Source organism: Lissotriton helveticus, chromosome 1_1 (genome assembly GCF_964261635.1).
Source record: "Lissotriton helveticus chromosome 1_1, aLisHel1.1, whole genome shotgun sequence".
NCBI classification, from domain to species: domain Eukaryota; kingdom Metazoa; phylum Chordata; class Amphibia; order Caudata; family Salamandridae; genus Lissotriton; species Lissotriton helveticus.
In genome coordinates, this window is record NC_136057.1 from 1377133014 (window position 1) to 1377153729 (window position 20716).

The 20716-nt window shown below is 44.0% G+C and overlaps 1 protein-coding gene across 1 annotated transcript in view; it reads right to left on the bottom strand.

Annotated features, from left to right (window-relative positions):
• Positions 1 to 20716, bottom strand: part of TMPRSS6 (transmembrane serine protease 6) — a 257626-nt gene that overhangs the window by 205577 nt on the left and 31333 nt on the right. The window contains exon 3 of the mRNA XM_078650238.1: positions 3911 to 4050. Within this exon, the coding sequence (XP_078506364.1) occupies positions 3911 to 4050 (140 nt within the window). The remainder of the gene's footprint in view (positions 1 to 3910; positions 4051 to 20716) is intronic.

Genomic DNA, 20716 nt, shown 5'->3' on the forward strand with positions numbered 1-20716 from the left:
TTTATATGTTGACGTCTCTCTTTCTGGTAGTGTTACTAGTAGGTCGTCTACTTCATCGCCGACCAGATTTAGAAACAGATCCATTTGTTTGGCTTCTATGACATCCGTGGCGCGCATGTACCGCTCGAATTTTCTAATCCATCGCTCCCATCTGATCCCTACTTGCGGTTCTGATAGATTGAATGGGAGAGGTCTGAGGTATTGGGCACTCTGCTTTTCGCTCTTTTGTTCGGCCATCTTTTGCTTGCAGCTCTTCTTCGATGAGTCTTCAAATATTTCTTGATTAATGCCCTTTTTTTTTTCTTGTGCTCTTATTGGCACTTCTGCTTTTCTGCTTTCCTTTCCTTCTTTTGCTTGCTTCTATTTTCTTTGCTTTATTTTGTTATTTTCTTTATTTGCATTTGCTTATGCTTTTTTCCTTTTTCCTGTGCTCTTTCCGGCACTTTCATTGCTTTTTCGATTCCGCCTGTCTTTAAAATGGCCGCCGATCTTTCCAGCTCCCCTATTGGTTTGTTTTGCCTGACTTTAAGATGGCCGCCGAACTCTCGCAGTATTTCGGGGCCAATCCGAGCATTGCCTGATCTTAAAACGGCCACCCGATCTTCTCCAGCGCTGATTGGCCAATCCGCCTGACTTCAAAATGGCCGCTCTCGCGAGAGTTCGCGCGCTATTTCCAGCTTCTCGCGCTCACTCGGCTGTTTTCCTATTTTTTTACCGGCGTTGCTGCAAATGCTTCCCGCTTCGCTTCTGTTGCTGTCGGGGTGGGCTCCCGCGCCGTGGCTTCTCCTCCTCACGCAAACCAGGGTGGGCTCCTGGTCTCGCTGTTCGGATCTGTCGGGCACCAGACACATGAGAGCTCTTTTCCCTTAGTCGCCAGTTGTCATATCGTCGATCCCCCAATGATGACAGGAGACGGCGATATATATCAGGTACCTTTATTTAGTTGTTCACAGCAGCCTTGGTTGGCGTCCTGCCCTTTGCCCTCTCCATCCTAGAATATCCAGCCCCGTTCCCCTGACCGTAAGTGGTGTCCGGTGTCGGCCCCCTCCCACACTCCTAGCTGGTGGTCCTAGTGCCCACTGTCTAGGGCACAAAAGTGCTCGTGACGACCGTTGGTCGACGGCAGCAGCCAATGGGTTAAAGCCGAGCTCCACCACTTCTGAAACGCAGGGCTGCACCATGTTTACAACAAGATGGTGCAGCCCCGTGATTCCCCCTGCGATGGCGCTAATTTCAGCTGCCTAGCACTAACGCAGGCACCACTGCACCATAGTGTAAGGGTTCCGGGGATGTGGGGAATGACTGTTTATGTGCAGGAAGGTCTACCTTCTGCACATAAACAATCTTAAATGGTGAATTGTAACTTCTATGTGTGCTGCTTGTACAGCACACATAGAAATTGCAACTCGTCATTTTTAAAATGATGGTTCATGTGCAGGAAGGGACGCCTTCCTGTTCATAAACAATCATGCATGGTGTTTTGCTGTTTTTATTTGTGCTGCACAAACAACACACATAAAAACAGCTAAAACGCAGAGAATTAAAGCATTTCTCCTCTTTGCACCCTGTTAACACCAGGTTTTCCTGGTCTTAATTTTGGCGCTGCCCGCTATTTGCACCACTCTTGTAAATATGGGGCAGCATAAAAATCAATCGGTGTTGCTGCGGAATGCCCACCGCGACACCCATTGCCCACCCCTTTCACACTAAGTATTGCATGAAAGGGGCCTTATTTACAAGGCAGCGCTAAGCCACATTAAGTGGCTTAACGTTGCCTTGTAAATAAGGCAAAGCCCCTATCGCCACAACTTCAAACAAAATAATTGTAATATGTCACTTTGTCTCTTAGACAATTGGTGGGAATAATGTTCCATAAGAAAAAAATACACATGGCAGACCATCTCATCTTTGGACTCAAGCGTGTCTACTTGCATCAAGTGAACAAGCAATACCAACTCAAAAACTGGGGCCAGGGGCAGCTAGTGTTTTCGACCTGGGCCATTCCCACCTAAAAACACAGCATCGTGGGACATCTTCTCAAAGCTACGCCAACCCTTCTACCAGAACAAGCCCACCTCTATGGCACACCCTGTATCGTAAATTGGAAACATCCCTAAAATCATGCCTTTCAGAAAGGCCCTGCAAAGGTATCTTTTACCCTCTCCTATCTGGCTTGGGCTATGACGTGTTATATTCCGCATCATGTAGCAACATATTCGTCATTGCTCTGGGAAGCTGGGCGGAGGCCCGCTGGTGCAATAGCCAAGTGGGCTAATGCTGTGGGTCGCAGTTTTGAGTCCTTACGTGTCTTATTCAGCCTTTTATCCTTATATAATCAGTGACATGAATACCCTTGGGTTGGACAATAGTGACATATTTCATTACAGGCTTGCCTGGTTGAAGAACGAAATAAAGAGCATGTTTACCAGTATAGGTGTGAAATCATTGATTGACGTAGAATGACCATAACAATTACTGTTATTACGGTGTATAATGATTGTCAGATATTGAAGAATGTATGACGTTACAACGCATACATTTACAATGCATGCCTTTACAACGCAGTTTTTACTTCGCAACATCCTTTACAACGCACTCCATTACATCGCATGACACTACATCACATTTTTGGAAACTACCTTTACAATGCATCCCATTACATCGCATTATACCTTTACAATGAATACCATTACAACACATACCTTTACATTGCATTTAAGGTAAGTATTGGATAGAATAGGAGTAAAAATTACTATTCTAACTCCAGGGGGTGCAACAGTAGGGTATGTGTTCGATAATATAAGGGCAAAAATTACTATTCTAACTCCAGGGGGTGCAACAGTAGGGTAAGTGTTGGATAGTGTGGGGGTAAAAATTACTATTCTAACTCCTGGGGGTGCAACAGTAGGGTAAGTGTTGGATAGTGTAGGGGTACTATCCGTTGTAATGGTATGCGTTGTAATGGTATGCGTTGTAATGCCTGCGTTGTAGTGACATGTGATGTAGTGTCATGCGATGTAGTGTCATGCATTGTAACGCCTGCATTGTAGTGACATACGTAGTAAACGATGTTGCGATGTAATTACTGCGTTATAAGTGTAGTGCGATGTAATGGTTGCATTGTAAAGGATGTTTCCCGATATTGACATTTGCTCCTCTTTACCCTCCCAGCTGCCCTTCGATTTCTTCCCGATTCTGACTTTTACAAGCATGCGGCCCCTGATGTTGTACTTCACCACCGCGTTGTTTCAAGAAGCCATTTTTGCTTTCTGGTCTTTGTGCTGCCCAGTGGCCTCTCGGAGCTAGGGGTTGCAAGGAGAGTGCCAGGGGTCGCAAGGGGAAAGAAAGCTAGGGGTCTCAGCGCCTCCCAATTGACGTCCATGACCAACGATCACTGACTTCACTCTTGTGTGGTCTATGATCTTCTTCCCTGCACTCTTACAGTTTCAGGTTCTCTTCTCTTCCCTCTCTTCTCTTGTGCTTTGATAGCCCCTTCCATTCTTTCATACATCCACGATCCTCTGACACATCTCTCCATGTTCTCTTCGTATACTGAAGATCATAGCTCCAGCTTCCAAGTTCCTTTCCTCTTTCTCTTGTGGTTCCAGGTTTCCCTCTCTCTCCTCTCATGTGACCCCCATGTAACCCTTGAACTCTAGGACACAACCCTAATTTGACTTCCCTCCTCTCTTGCGGTTCCAGGTTTCTCTCCCTCTCTTCTCTTTTGGTTCTGTGCATCCTTCCTCTCCTGAATTTCCGACATGTCACTGTACCATACCCTCTCTGCATTCTAAAAACAGCCCTAGGTTATATTCCATTTCATGTTTTGTGGTTACAAATGCCTCTCTTGTAATGCAAGATCCCCTCTCCCAGGTCTAGATCATAACCCTGGTACCCTTCCATCTCTCACCATCTTCTGCACTTTGCTGGCCTCCACTTTGAAGGCTCTTGTGTCCTGCCGGGTAAGGTCCTGGCTTAGCTGCCGGTTCTGGATCCGCAAGCTGCAGGCAAAAGTCTGGCTCACCAGAGGCTCAGATGGAGAGTTGAAGTCTGAAAAACAACAGAGACCCTGGTCAAAGCCTACAAAGATGGAGAAGACATTATTTCTCCTTTCTTAGAATCCGTCTCTTCCAAATGCCCCAGTCCATCTTCTAATTTTAAATTCCACCTTCTTTTGTCCATTGGCTTTGTTGTTGCCTTTCTCCTTCCAAGATCCGCCTGATGTGTGCAGCAAGGCTTCCATATGTATTTTTCATTTTGTACATAATACAGGCCTGGATTTAAGTTAGCATGATTAAGGTGCATTTTAAAATGAATCAGTGTATGGTGCAAGTGCAGGGCATAGAAAGCATGCTAATTTGCAGTTTGTGCAGCCCATAAACCCGTGCTTGGATTGTCATGTTGTTCATTATTCATGCTTGAAAGATAAAAAATGAAAATGTCCATTCTCCGATGCACGTACAGTTCATAATTCATATATATATATATATATATATATATATATATATATATATATATATATTCACTGAAAAAACCATAGGTTTCACACCAGTTATAGTTAGCTGAACATTTTACTCATACAAAACCATTGAAATTCCCACGTTATAGTTAGTTGGACTCACTATAACTCGCGCGCCCGCAATCCACTGCTGATGATGTCACATATTACATCATTCATGACATGGTCAGTGACATCACTGATGACATCACTGATGACATCTCAAATGACATCACTGTCTACCCTGCCCCCTTTTAATGATTTCCTCCTTTCTTTTTCTCCTCTTGTGTCTCGATTCTACCAAGACACAAGATGGCGGACTCTCCGGACTGTTTAGAATGTTGACAGACACCCGAGAGCCAATCAGCTTTCCGCTCGCGCACTCCCGTAGCGCGCCGGGTGCGCTCCCCGGTACGCGCACCTGTGAGCGCTCGGAGAGCGCCTATAGATATATATGTGTTTTTGAAGTTAATTTTCAAAAACACCACTGGAGCAATTTTCACCAAATATAGCAAAGGCACATCTGCGTACCAGTCCCTACAATTTTGCCAAGTTTGGCGTAATTCCGTTCAGCGGTTTGGGCTGTAGACTTGTCAGACCGTCCTATGGAAATTAACATGGGGAAAACACGTTTTGGGACCCCCCTGTTTTCTCAGCACCCACTTCACGAATCCCCCCAAAACTTCCAGGAAAGGAGCGGAGCAGAGCTGGCCAAAATTTTGGAAAATGACACACAAATTCCTCAACCTACGCCAGAGTTATTCCCAATAGAATGTTGCGGATTTCCTATGGTAGCCAATCCTAACTATAACTACCAACTGGCGACCGCCAGTAGGTAATATATATATACATATATATATATACACATATATAATATATATATATATATATATATATATATATATACATACATATATATATATATATATACATACATATATATATATATATATATATATATATATATATATATATATATATACATACATATATACATATATATATATATATATATATATATATATATATATATATATATATATATATATATATATATACATACATATATACATATATATACATATATATATATATACATACATATATACATACATATATATATACATACATATATACATACATATATATATATATATACATACATATATACATACATATATATATATACATACATATATACATATATATATATATACATACATATATACATATATATATATATATACATACATATATACATATATATATATACATACATATATACATATATATATATACATACATATATACATATATATATATACATACATATATACATATATATATATATATATATATATATATATATATATATACATATATACATATATATATATATATATATATATATATATATATATATATATATATATATATATATATATATATATATAGTAGAAATACATTATTTTACTATGGGGTTCTGTTTTATATCCTTGTCTCCATTACTTTCTATGCAAAGGTGTGGCAGTATCAGTGGTTGGTCTTATTGCTGGACTTACTCTTCTCCTTTTTTGGGAGTAGTAATTTACATGTGTGAACTTGGCTCCTCCACCCCTGTTTCAGGGGATGGAGACATGTAAGTCTACCCTTTTGAGTAACTTTAGACTCATAAATGGTGAACAGCTCAAAGTTGTAAGGTTGCTCAAAAGTGTACGAGTAAACTTACATGTGTACCTTACTCACAAGTATAAGTTACCTTTGTGAATAGCCCGATAGTGTGAAATACAAACTAATGTGCATTTATGCTTATTTTGGACTAGGTGGGGTTGTGCTAATACCACCTCCAGATGAGAGATTATTTGACAGGGTTTTCTGACTCACACTTCCAACATTTTGGAGCATATGTTTGAATTAACAGACTATGATATTGCTCCATCTATAATAAGAATTTAGGCCACATGTAGGGCCTCATTACAATGGCATTGCCGCAGGCAGGAACTGTCCGACAATGAGTCGGCGGTCACGCCTGACCTATTAGGATATGAAAGCGGTGCAGGCAGTCATAAAATGCTTTTTTCTAGTGCGGCTTGTGCTGCAGCCCAGGAAAAGGGGAGCAGTACAAGCAGTACTAGAAAAAAGCATTTTGTGCACATCCATGCACCCCGTGCCAGGCACCATGTGATGCCTGGCACACAGTGTATGGATGCGTGGAGGGCACTACATGTGCCCCCCAAGATACTAAGCAGTGGCCCACGGAAACAGTGGCCCTGCTTGTGGCCCCCAAGTCCCTTTCCATCTGCTTATTCATGGCGGTGGGACCGCCATGAACAGGCAGTTGGAAAGGGATGTCCTAATCCCTACAGTGGTTGCCTGTGCAGGCACAGCCTCCATTCTAGGGATTAGAGTCCGACTGCCGCCGTGATGGGCTTCTTGAGCCTGTCGGAGGCAACGGTCTCCCCCCGACACAATCACTCCACCCGCCGGTATTGTAATCCAACAAGTGGCAGTTCGCCCGACATCATAATGAGGGCCTAAGTGTTTACATGACTACTGACTTGCGTCTTCGTTAACTAATTGCATTTTGTTGGGGTGAGGGCAAACCAATAATGTTTCTAAATTCATGTTGAAAATCTATCTCTTTTAATAAATGTCTGTCTATAGAGTGATATAATCTGATGTACTAAGATGAAATGCTTCCGCAGGTTAAAGCAACACACTTTTTAGAATTTTGCAGTGACTGTATCATATTTTTACTTTATGTTTGTTGCACGATATTCAGTGAAAACATTTTCATGGCTTTGCTTGAGCACATACTCTTAGAACCAAGACCCATGGCTCGGATCACCCTATTCATTTCTTGGCATGCCCACCTTCATTTGTGACGGTCACTTGATAATACGATTTTAAAAGGCGAAGAGAGTAAACATGGAGCCCTGGCTACAAGCACAGATTTGACAACTCTATCATCAAGGCTTCTCGTAGCAGAGACAAAGAAGAGTGGCAGTAAAATCACATTTAAAATATGTGATCTCAGGGCAGGGGCTTGAGACTGTTGTGTTGTATGTGACAATAGTCATGAGTTCCCATAGTGAACTGCCAGGCCTAGGTAGGACAGACCCGAGAGTAGCTTTAGAGAGAGTTTCGGGTGTGAAACCCTACAATGCATTCTTGGCTTCGTAGTTGGGTTGGGGGGCCCTGCTTTGCCTGTGCAAATTTTTTGTGTCGTTCTCATTTTACTAAGTGTTTTTAACGTGCTCATTTTTTGGAGTGGAAACTTAAATATACATAGTGACATGTTAACCAAGCAAGCATTGGCAAAGTCAAAAGGTCCAGCCAGGCTGCTGTTCAGCATGGCAACAAGTTAGTGGGGTAAAAGGAACTAGCATGGAGAGGAATGTCATAAAGTGCAGTAGAGTGCAGTGTGACGGTGTGGCGTGGAGTGGTGTAGAGTACAGTGGTGTGCAGTGAATTGGAGTGTCATGAAGTGGTGCAGAGTGTTGTGGAGAGTCATGGGGGAGTTGTGTTGTAGAGTTGAGTAGCATAGAGTGTCGTGGAGTGGTGCAGAGTGGAGTGGCATAGAGGGTGTTGCGTAAACTGAAGTAGAGTGGCTTAGAGCGGAGTACATCATTGTAGAGTGGAATAGAGTGGAGTAGTGTAGGAGAATGGAGTGGCACAGAGTGTTGTGGGGTAGAGTGGAGAGGCACAGAGTGTCATAGAGAGGAGAAGAGGAGTGGAGTGAAGTATGGTGGAGTAGTGTGTCGTAGAATTGAGTGTAGTAAAGTGGATTAGATGGAGTTGTGTAGAGCATAGTAGAGTGGAGTAGTGTTGTAGAGTGTCAGAGTGTTCCACAGTGGAGTGGTATAGAGTGGAGTTGAGTGTCAAGGAGTGTAGTACAGTTTAATGAAGTAGAGCATCATAGAGTGGCGTATTGTAAAGTGTAGTTTCATAGAAAGGCCTAGAGTGAAGTGGCGTAAAGTGCACTGGTGCAGAATAGATTGGTATAGAGCGCATTGTTTTTGAGTAACATGTTTAGAGGTAATTGGAGTAGAGTGCAATGACCAGGAGTAGAGTGGCGTAGGGTGCGGTTGTATAGAGTGGTGCAGCGTAGATTGCTGTTGCGTAGAGTGCAGTAGCATAGAGTAGATTGTTTCAGATTAGAGTGAAGTGGCGTAAAGTGGAGCAGGGTAGAGAGGAGTGTTGCAGGGTAGTGTGTAGAAGTGTAGAGTGGTGTAGACTGCAGTGGTGTAGATTAGAGTGGTGTTGAGTGCAATGATGTAGAGTGGAGTGGCACAGAGTGGAGGAGAGTGGCGTCGAGTGTAGTGATGTAGAGCAGATTGTTTCAGAGTAGAGTGAAGTGGGGTAGAGTGGAGTGGTGCAGTGTAAAGTGGAGTGGTACAGGATAGAGTGCAGTGACAGAGTAGTGACGCAGGTCACAGTGGCGTAGAGTGGCAGTAGGGTAGAGCTGAGTCATGCAAAGTGGAGTAGTGGCATAGAATTTAATGGCGTAGAGTAGATTGGTTCAGTGTAGAATAAAGTGGCAAAGAATGGAGTGGTGCAGGGTAGAATACAGTAACAGAGTCGAGGCGTAGAGTGCAGTGTTGCAGAGTAGAATGGCATAGATTGGAGCACTGTAGAGTGGAGTGGTGCAGAGTACAGTGGAGTGGCCGAGACGGGAGTGGTGAACAGCGCAGTGGCGGAGAGTGCGTGGTGCATAGTAGATTAGGGTAGAGTGCAATGGCATAGAGTAGAGTGATGCAGAGTACAGTAGAGAGCCATAGAGTGAAATGCAATAGAGGCCGACACAAATTAAAAGTGGTGGGGCAGGTGGAGGGAGCACAGGAGGGGGAATGCAGGGGGGACTGCGGAGTTAATAATAAAAATATAAAAACATACCTGAAGCTGCTGGACGCCTCGCGCCTCGGAGTTCCACTTCTTCCTAGCCCCAGCAGACACTGGGACACATAAGAGACTCCCTGTGCTAATCGCCACGCTGCTCTCATACAATGAGAGCTGCGCAGTGATTTGCCTGAGCGGGCTGGTTTAAAGCTCGCTCAGGCACAGGGAGTCTGTGCTGTTTCTCTAACCTGGCTGTGCACTTCAGCCTGGTTGGAGAAACCTAACTGCAAATGCCTAAGACGGCTAGCCAAACAGACATGCGCACTTAAAAGTGCACAGGTACACCATTCCTCCTCCCTCACGTGGCCCGCCCCGCCCTGCACATGCTGGTTAAGGCAGCTGCTGAAAAATAAAACAATAATAAAATATTGTTTTATTTTTCAGCTGCTGGCTCTAATCGAGTGGGGCGATGATCCTCTGCCATTGCGGGAGCTGCAGTTGGTGAAATGGCGTAGAGTGCAGTGTCATAGAGTGCAGTGGTGCACAGAAAATTAGAACGGGGTAGAGTGGAGTGGAGTAGAGTATAGTGGCATAGAATGTAGTGCTGTAGAGTGCAGTGGCGTGGAGTGTACTGGTGTAGAGTGCAGTAGAATGGTGTAGCGTGGCACAGAGTAGAGTGGTGCAGAATAGAGTGCAGTGGCGCAGAGTTCAGTGATGGAGACTGCAATCTTGCACAGTAGAGTGTTGTAGAGTGCAGTGGTGTAGAGTAGAGTGGCATATAGTGCACTGATGTAGAGTGCATTGGTGTAGAATGGTGCAGAGTAAAGTGACATAGAATGTAATGGTGTAGAGTAGAGAGGCGTAGAGTGCAGTTGTGTAGAGTAGTAGAGTGTTGCAGAGTAGAGTATAATGGCGCACAGTGCAGTGGTGCAGAGTAGATTGGCGTAGAATGAAGTGGCGTACAGTGTACTGTTTTTGGGTAAAGTGGTGTAGAGTGCATTGGCATTGAATGCAGTGGCATAGAGTGCATCAGCATAGAATAAAGTGGACTGGAGTGGAGCAGGATAGACTGCAGTGCCATAGAGCGTAATGGCACAGAGTTAAATAGAGTGGAGGAGAGTAGGTTGTTTCAGAGTAAAGTGGAGTGGTGTACAGTGCGGTGCCATAGAGTGCAGTGCAGTAGAATGAAGTGGTGCAGAGTAGATTAGAATGGATTGGGGTAGAGTGGAGTGAAGCAGAGTAGAGTGTTGCAGAGTAGAGTGGCATAGAGTGCATTGGTGCAGAGTACAGTAGAGTTGTGAATAGTAGAGTGCAGTAGCATAAAGTACAGTGGTCAAGAGAAAAGTGGCACAGAGTGAAATGTTGCAGAGTAGAGTGGTGTAGAGTAAAGTGGCATAAAGTGGAGTGGTGAAGAGTAGACTGCAGTGGTGTAGAGGGCAGTGGCGTGGAGTGCAGATAGCATAGAGTGTAGTGGTGTAGAGTTCATTGACATAGAGTACAAAGTTGCAGATTAGACTGTCGTAGAGTGCAGTGGTGTATAGTATAGTGGCATAGAGTGTATTGGTGTGGCGTGCAGTGGCGTTAAGTGGTGAAGAGCGCCGTAGAAAGCAGTGGCATAGAGTACAGTGTGCAGAGTAGATTGGTGTAGAGTGCAGTGGTGTAGACTGCATTAGTTTTGATTAAAGTGTAGAGTGCATTGGCGTAGAGTACAGAGTATATTACAGTGGCGCAGAGTGGATTGGCATAGAGTGAACTGGCATAGAGTGGAGTGGTACAGACTAGAGTGCATTGGTGTAGAGTGCAGTGGCACAGAGAGCAGTGTTGCAGAGTAGAGTGGCATAGAGTAGAGTGACGCATCATGGAGTGGTGTAGAGTGCAGTGGTGCATACTAGAGTAGTGTGGGGTGAAGTGCATTGGCATAGAGTACAGTGTAGTGTAGACTAGAGAGGCACAGAGTGAAGTGGCGTGGAGTGGTGCAGAGCAGAGTGCAATGACACAGTGTGGAGTGGCATGCAGTGGAGAGGTATAATGTGGAGTGGTGCAGAGTAGAATGCAGTGACCTGGAGTGGAGCAGAGTGAAGTGGAGTAAAGTAAAGTATGCATGGTGGTAGCGTACTGCCATTGAAGACAACACATCTTCAATTGAAATGACCATTACATTTACATGTGCAGTTTTATTGATTAAAGTATACAGAGCACAAATGATAATGTATGGAAATGTCATCACCTAGTGTGTTGATTTGTTTTGTTCATATTAAAATATGTTTCCACAACACTTCAGAATTACCAAAACTTTGCTTTTCTAATTCTGATATATTCTGCAATATCTGCACAGTTCATTTTCAGACATTTACATTTAGCTGTATGCTAGAAAACAAATAATATCGTACAGCTTTCCTCAAGAACACCCCAGTAGCCGGCATGATTGTCATGTAAATCATCTCACTTTGAAGTCAGAGAAAGAAAAGTAAACACCGCACTCCATGGAAGACAGAGCCTGACATCTGACCTTTGTCTCTGAATGTACAGCAACTGTGACAAGATAAGAACAAGATTACATTAATCCAATATTGATGGAATATGGTTTGGCAATGGAAGGGATGAATTTAAGCTTGACAGCTTAAAACAAATAGAGCCAGCAAATCTAAAGCAAGCATATGTGAGTTATAAACCACAAAGCCAATGATAAGCAATGGGCAGAATGCATTGCCAGGGAAGCTTACCAAATGTCCCAAAGATGCTGTCTCCTAGGGTTCTACCTAAAAGGTAGTAAATTAGCACCCATAAAAGTACTCCTTGAATGTATGCAAATGTACTGCTTTTTGGAGTTCACAAGCATTGGCAGTAGTATGTTTGGAAAGCTGAACCAGTCTCAGATTTTCAGACATACTACTACCAATCAAACACCCAAAAGTTGATGGGATGAATGCTTGTAAATAGTTTAACCAGTTTCAATCACTTGGGTAGAATTCTAAGCCATCATTTTTTGCCCACTGTGCCACTCTAGACAAAGGCCCACCTAATGCAAATCAATACTGACCAAGTTACTTATGGAAACAGTCCATCCCTAACCTTGTTCATCTCACCCCTCTGCCCTGCAACCCACTGAATTTTTAGTTGGAAAATTTCAGATTTGCATTCCTGAATCTCACTAAGCTACTCCCCTGCCAAGAATGTAAGAAGTAGGATACAAGTCATCCATTCCACCGAATGGTACAGAAGCTATACTCCAGGGGAGGGACAAAGACAAGAATAGGAAAGAAAGTAATTGAATAAGAAGGAAGCAAATGAGACTGTCAAGAAGGCCAACCAGTGTTAAGCAGTGGGCCAACCCAAAATCCTCTGTAAATATTGGCATTGTCCACAATAGGTCTGTGGCATGTTCTTCACTGTTAAGCCTTATATGATGTAATAGTTATGTGTAAGGTCATTGGTTCTCTTCATGTTCTAGATTGGAATATTGTTGTGTCTGTTTGAATGCTAAGAGCCCATTACAATGGCAGGCGAATCGCCACCGCCGGGCCGGCGGTGTCCTCCGCACCGCGATCGTAACTTTGAAAACTGCAGTTCAGATTATGATGGCGGTGGTGATAACGGCAGTGTGAAAATCCGTCAGCCGCTTTTCCGCTAGTAGCAATCCGCCCACTGGCCTGGCACGCGGAACTGGACTGCTAAAATGGGGCCGTGCCCAACTTTTTACGCCGTCCGTATTAGGATGCATGCGGAAGCCAACTTCTTCCGCAGCGGTCTCTCCGCTATGGAAAGGCTGGCGGTAGTGTGTTTGGGGGCCCGTTGCGGGCCCCCCCTTGTGTTGGGGGTGGGTGCACTGGGGGGTACCCTTGGTACCCCCCTACTTTTCATTGCACTAAGTGGCAGGCACACGGTAGTGCCTGCCACGTAGTGCTGTGAAATGCACAACATGCTCGTTTTCGCAACGCAGCGGTGCTGCTGCCCGCATCACCCGCCACAATGTTAACGCTGCGGAATGCGACCGCTTGGGTGGCGGGCCCATCATAATTCAACAGGCGGGACCGCTGGTACCATGCAGGCGGACCCAATCACCGCCATGCGTGCAGCTGTCACATCATAATACCATGGGCAAGACCGCCCCACGCATGGCGGTCGGACCCAATCTCCGCTAAGGTGACGGCCGCAAAAAGTCCGACCGTCATCCGAATAGGCCCCTTAGTGTTTCCTGGGCCCTTTGTACCAGCAGCTTATCATCTATCTCTTCAATAAAGAACGACAAAACTTTTACTGTGAAGCATCCCCTATCTTAACAAATTAGGTGACGACCAGGATATCATTGAAAACTTCGTGAATGCTTTTAACTTTCCAGCGCTTCCCTGAATCCACGTTCAAGGTTAACAAGGTAGTTTTAATTTGCTTAATTACAAGGGTCCAGGAATCTATTATTATACACGTATTCACTTCGTATGTTTGCCGCTGCTAGGTACTTCATTTTCATCTTTGAACAGACTTGTCTTGTGGTTAACGAAGCCTTATCTGTTACTGAGCACCCCGATCGAGCAAGGTCTGTGGATTCTCAGTGCCTCCACGGGGCCATTGCCCGTGCAAGACTCCGTGGACATAGTGTCAATATCAGCAACATACTCCTGCAAACACAGCAAGATCATAACAAAGAACACACAAGACACATTGTTTGTTGCGAAAATATTGCTGCAGGTTTATTTGCATTATAAAATATATACCAACGTGGTGGGTTAACTTACGGGCGATCCAAGGGCAGGCAGGAGTGACACCCCTAAGCTGCCCTGCCCAACTCATGAGCCAAGTTGCACCGTGGCCCTAACCAATCGGTGCTCACCATTTTAGGGGGATTACCCCTTGCATCACGTGGACCGCCAGTCCGTCCATTTACTCACGCCCCTTGAGGGGGCAGAGCATATCCAGGCAAGCCCCTGGTTGCTCAGGTGTACAACCGCCCGCAGGACTAATAGGGCGCTGCCGTTCCTCTAGGGTCCTGCCGTAAGGACTTCCTGGGGCTATTTGGGATTTGCTCCTGAAGAGGGTACCCTTATGTACCATTCAGCCTCTGGATCGCCCTGTAACCCCGTCTGCAACACAAAATAACAAGTTAACAGCCTACCAACCCTAGCCACCATACCAGCTGACATGCCGGGTAAGCGGTAGGGAGGGAAACGGCGTGCAACCTCAGTGAAAAAGGATCGCCAGTTGGGCAGGACAGGTATACCTGACTCCCTGACTCCTGGCGCACTGGAAATGACACGAAACGCGCCAGACACAAGAGGGGCTCAACACTAGCCCGGCTGGCTATGTGGCTTCATGTAGAACTAAGGTGGCCGCCCCTTCTATGGGGAACCCCTGCGTGGGCCTCGGGCAGCCTCATAGTACCAATATCAGCAACATACCCCTCCTGCAAACACAGCAAGATCATAATAAAGAACACACAAGACACATTGTTTGTTGAAGAAAATATTGCTGTAGGTTTATTTGCATAATATAATATATGCCAACGTGGTGGGTTAACTTACAGGCGATCCAAGGGCAGGCAGCAGTGACACCCCTAAGCTGCCCTGTCCAACTGATGAGCCAAGTTGCACCTTGGCCCTAACCAATCAGTGCTCACCATTTAGGGGGATTACCCCTTACATTATGTGGAAATCCAGTCCACCCATTCATTCACGCCCCTCGAGGGGGTGAAGCGTATCCAGGCAAGCCCCTGGTTGCTCAGGTTTACAACCGCCCTCAGGACTAACGGCGCACTGTCGTTCCTCCAGGGTCCTGCGGTGAGGACTTCCCGGGGCATTTGCACCCTTGTTGTGCTCCTAAAGAGGGTACCCCTATGTACCATACAGCCTCTGAGTCGCCCTGTAACTCCACCACAGCTCTGAGTGTTGCCCCCATCACACCCAGGGCCCCCAACCAAGGCAGGTATTCCTGCATAGAAAAATAAAATATAGGTGATTCAAATACAAAGTGATCACTAATATAGACTAGTAATTATATTACAGAGATAAGTAAGTAATCCAAGTAAATTTAGCCATGAGAATCAAATTCACTTCTTTTTTGAAGGAGGCAGTAGAAGGGTTCAGTCTTGTTTCTGTGGGAAACGTTTTCCAGATCCTGGGAGCGACTCCTGAGAAGGTCCGGTTGTAAGTTTTCTTCTTGTCAAATCGTTGTGGTTTCAGTAGAAGATTCCTGGAGCACTGGAGGATCTATTACCACAAGAGAGTACCAGTTTCTGAGCTAGATAACTCAGAGTATTGTGATGGAACTCCTTGTGCGTCATACATGCGATTTTCAGATGAATTCTAGCCTTGAACGGTAGCCAGTTGAGGGCTCTAAGGTCTTGGGAGATGTAACAATTTCTTTTTGAGCCTGTGATGAGTCTAGCAGGTGAGTTGACTGAGGCTCTTAGAGGGGCTGTCATCAATCTGGGGAGGCAGCATAGGGCGACAACCCCATATTCCACTCTTGGGATTACTAGGGCTTGAACTGCCTGTTTGAAGTCGTTTGCTGGCAGGAAGGGTTTCAGTCTTCTCAGGGTGTTCAAGTGGAAATTTGCTCCTTTTGTAGAGGCGCTAATATGTTTCTGTCCAGCGTCACTCCCAAGGATTTCACTGAGTCGACAATGAGAGGTTGCCCTTTGAATGCTGGTAGGTGCTTCATCCAGAAGAGGATGATGGACGATTGGTTGGGGGGGGGGGGGATTAAGAGGAATTCAGTTTTGAGGGAGTTTAGTTTCAAATGGTTTTCGGCAGGCCATGTTTGAGTTTTTTGTAGCATCGAGTTCACTTCTTTTGAGTCTCTCAAGTCTTGCAAATATTTCTTTTTTCCCTAAGGATGTTGCGGTCCACCCGCCATTGGTGACGGAACATGCGCTGGCCAAAAAAAAGACATACAAGAATAAAGGCCACAAAAATGAACCAGAAGACTAAATCAAACACAAGAAAAACAAGACTATGACACATCTGCAACCCATGTACTTTACAACAATATGACCACATGTTGATACTAGCAAGTGCTGGGGGAGATATTAATTGATAAATTGGTTTGACCTCGGTCTTCTAACTGGAGAGTGGGTGATCTCCATATCTCAAAGCACCGCACAGGAGTAGAATTGTAATAACTTTATGTGCACATCATTTAGAGCGCCGCAAAACTTATACAAATTTCACCCTTGTAAGTGTATTGAATTCTACATCAGCACCTGTCATCACCATAGCCATCTCCACTGGCTACAAAATTGCCAGGCAAGACAGACTTCACAAGCCTGGAGGCAGTATCAGCATCATCCACAAGAACACCATCAGCTGCCCCACATATACGGATATGTCATCCTCTGACATGGAACACCTGTTTATCCAGTTCCACGTCACAGTCAACTTCACCTTAAGTGGCACTCTCCTCTACAGACCACTGGGACCAAGCACAAACTTCACCAACACCATCATTGGCTTTGTCACACCACTCACCTTCACTGCTAGAAACTACATTGTACTTGGAGACTTGAACTTCCACATGGAAGACCACGCCAACCCCAACTCATGAGCACTCATTGAGAACCTTGGAAGCCGGGGCCTCACCCAATGGGTAAAGGGACCTAACTATCCAGCCGCATGCCTCCTGGACCTTATTTTCACCAACTTCTGTAACATCCGAGTCAATGAGCCCACACCAGTTCCCTGGACAGACCACGCCCTCGCCAAGTTTAGCATCCCCATTCCAGTAAAACACACATGCACCACCACAAGATCAGCCTGCCGAAGCTGGAACTGCATCATTGACAAGAATTGGAACACCGCTCTCAATACCCACTGACCCTAACAGAGCAACAGCTTCTCCTAAGCCATCAAGAATTTCAACAATTGGATCACCTCCATTGCTGACTCCATGCCCCCCTCCCCCTCTAACACAACAGTAAACAGTCAAAATATCGATTTTTAAATATCAAAGTACATTTATATCGTGTTTTAAATATCGTAGGGTCAAAATATCGACATCAAGAATATCGACAACCAGAATATCGAAATTAAGGTAAGAAATATCGATGTTACAAATATCAATGTTATTAATATCAATAGTTAAATTATAAATGGTGAGAATATCAATATTTATATTAGTATTATGTATTTTAGTATGTATTTTATATGTACATGTTCTATATTTTTCGCTAAGTATTGTACTGTTTTTTTAAATATATGTATATATTTTTTTGAAAATTAGTAAGTTTTTTTAAAGCACATTTTGCGTTTAAGTACTGTAGCGGTTGTGGGTTTATAGGGGAATAGGGTGGGAAGTAATTTAATTATGGTAAAATAAATAATACTTTTTAGTTATTTTTAATAAAATTTTGTGTTTTAGTTCTGTAGCGGGTTGTGGGTTCGTTGGGGAATAGGGTAGGAAGTAATTTTATTTTACTTAAGTAATGATTAATTTGTAATTATTGGTATCAATAATTAATTTATTGTTAATTAATTATTAATTGTTAATTAATTATTATTAATTGATCATTATATTATCCGTATTAATGTAATATTGGAGTGGGTTGTGGGTTTATAGGGGAATAGGGTGGGAAGTAATGTATCTGTAATTAAGTATTTAATTTAAAAAAATGGGTATGGATAATTTTTTTTTTTAATTATTAATTGGTTATTAATTTCGATGAAATATTATTCATTGGTTTTGATAATTAATGTTTTTGTTCATTATGTATTAATTGGTTATCATTGTTTATTAAATAATATGTTATGTTATGTTAACGGTATTTATTGTGCGCACAGCTGCTCCAGCAAAGGAGCGTCCTGGCGCATGACAAGGTGAAACACAACACCGCTAACAACAGGGGCAAAAGAGAACAAAAAAAGATGAACAGAGTTAGAACAGGAAAGTCTTGATAGCCCTACGAAACTGTAGAAGATCCTCCAGGAGTCGGATCTCAACCGGAAGGGAGTTCCAAATAACCGCCGCTCTCACTCGAAAGGAACGGCCGCCGGCACGGCAAAGCTTAAACCGGGGAACAATGGCGAGAGCCTGGCCCAGAGAGCGGAGGGAGCGAGACGGGACATACAAAGATAGAAGATTAGACAAGATCTGGGGGGCAGTGCCCTTCAGAATTTTAAAAGCCAAACATAAAACCTTGAACTGGATTCTCATCCTCACCGGCAACCAATGCAGGGAGCGGAGGATGTTAGAGACGGAGCAGAATCTAGGCAAACCAACTATAGCTCTGGCAGCCGCATTTTGGACGCGCTGCAGGCGAGTAAGTTCGGCCTGATTAGACCCCACCAGGAGGGAGCTGGCGTAATCAAGCCGGGAGATCACCGTCGCCTGAATCACCAGCTGCCTGGTAGGGGCATCAAAAATTTTTAGAACAGGTCTGAGGCCCCGCAGCACACCAAAGCAGCAGGACGCAATTTTCTTAGTATGGCCAACAAAGATGAGGCCGGAATCTAACCAAACTCCCAGTTCAGAGACCGGAGTCGGAGATGGTCCTAATTCCGGCGGCCACCACCTGTCTCCCCAGAGCTCCCCGCACTTACCGACAACCATGATCTCTGTCTTACTGGCATTAAGCTGGAGACAATTCGCAGTCATCCAGTTAGCCAGTGCCTTCAGTCCACTCTGAAACCTAGGGGCATCCAGATCCGCATCCTCGCTGAGAGTAACCGCCAGCTGAGTGTCGTCAGCATATGACACCATAGTCAGGCCCCACTGCTTGACAACCTCAGCCAGCGGTCTCACGTAAAGGTTAAATAACGTGGGACTCAGCGAGGAGCCCTGGGGAACCCCCATGGCCAGAGGATGGAATTTGGACTGGTAAGGTGGAATGGCCACTCAGAAAGAACGGTTGTCAAGAAAGGAGCGGAACCACTGCAGAGCAGACCCCCCTATGCCAATCTCCTCCAACCGGTGTAGCAGAATGCGATGGGAGACGGTATCAAAGGCGGCTCTAAGGTCTAATAATACAAGCGCCGCCGTCTGACCCGCATCCAACACCGCACGCAAGTGCTCCACCATAGCAAGAAGGGCCGTCTCCGTGCTGTGCCCAGCACGGAAGCCGTTCTGCGTGGGGTCCAGCACATTGGCCCGAGTAAGGTGGTCAGAAAGGACCAGATTAACATGGGCCTCCGTGATTTTCGCTGGCCAGGGGAGTAATGAAATAGGGCGGTAGTTCTCGGGTTTTAAAGAATCCAAATGTATTGTTATTGATCATTTATTTTTAATTACTTATTAATTGCAAATTAATTGATTTATTGACAATTAAATTAATTGCGTGAAACTGTATGTGGAGTGTGTTGTGTGTTTATTAGAGACTAGGGTGGGAAGTATTTAATAATATTAAAGTAATTATTAATTTTGATATATTTGTAGTTTTTATTTTATTTTTTGTAAATGTATTAATAAATCATTATTTAATTACAATATTGATTTGATTTATAAGTATGTTATTTTTAACACCTACGCTATCCTGCGCTTTCCCTACTGTTGCACTTTCTGGAGTGGGAATAGTAATTTTTACCCCGACGGTATCTAACGCGTTCCCTACTGTTGCACTCTCTGGAGTGGGAATAGTAATTTTTCCCCTTTGCTATTCAACGCTTTCAATACTGTTGCACTCTCTGGAGTGGGAATAGTAATTTTTACCCCTATGGTATCCAACACATTCCCTACTGTTGCACTCTCTGGAGTGGGAATAGTAATTTTTACCCCTACGCTATTCAGCGCTTTCCCTACTGTTGCACTCTCTGGAGTGGGAATAGTAATTTCTCCCCTATGCTATCCAACGCTTTCCCTACTGTTGCATCCACTGGAGTGGGGATAGTAATTTTTACCCCTACGCTATCTAGCGCTTTCCCTACTGTTGCACTATGTGGAGTAAGTATGTATATTAATTTATATGTATATGTTTAATTTATATTAACATTATATGTATTAGTTATTATTTTAAAATGTTTTACTATTTTTAACTATATTTCTTTTAATTATATGTATTATTTACTTAATTTTACATTATTATTAAAACATTTTAAAAAACAATATTTTTAGCATTGATATTTTTGACAACAATTTTTCCCCGATATTTTTGTACTTACCATTATGTAGATTGTACTTTGATATTTTTGACTTTGATATTATTGTGTTGATATTTTTGTAGGTTCGATTTTCTGTCTGTCGATATTCTGTCAGACATTCCACACAACAATACAAGATCCAGACCACAGGCCAGGTGGTACATGGGGGAACTGATGAAACACCACTGCAAACAACTCGAGCCCAATTGGAGAATGAGCCAGGACAATGCAAACAAGAGCTCGTTCAAATCCGGCCTGAGATGCTACTACCAAATGATCCGGACCACCAAACACAATGTTATAGCGGACAGCATTAATA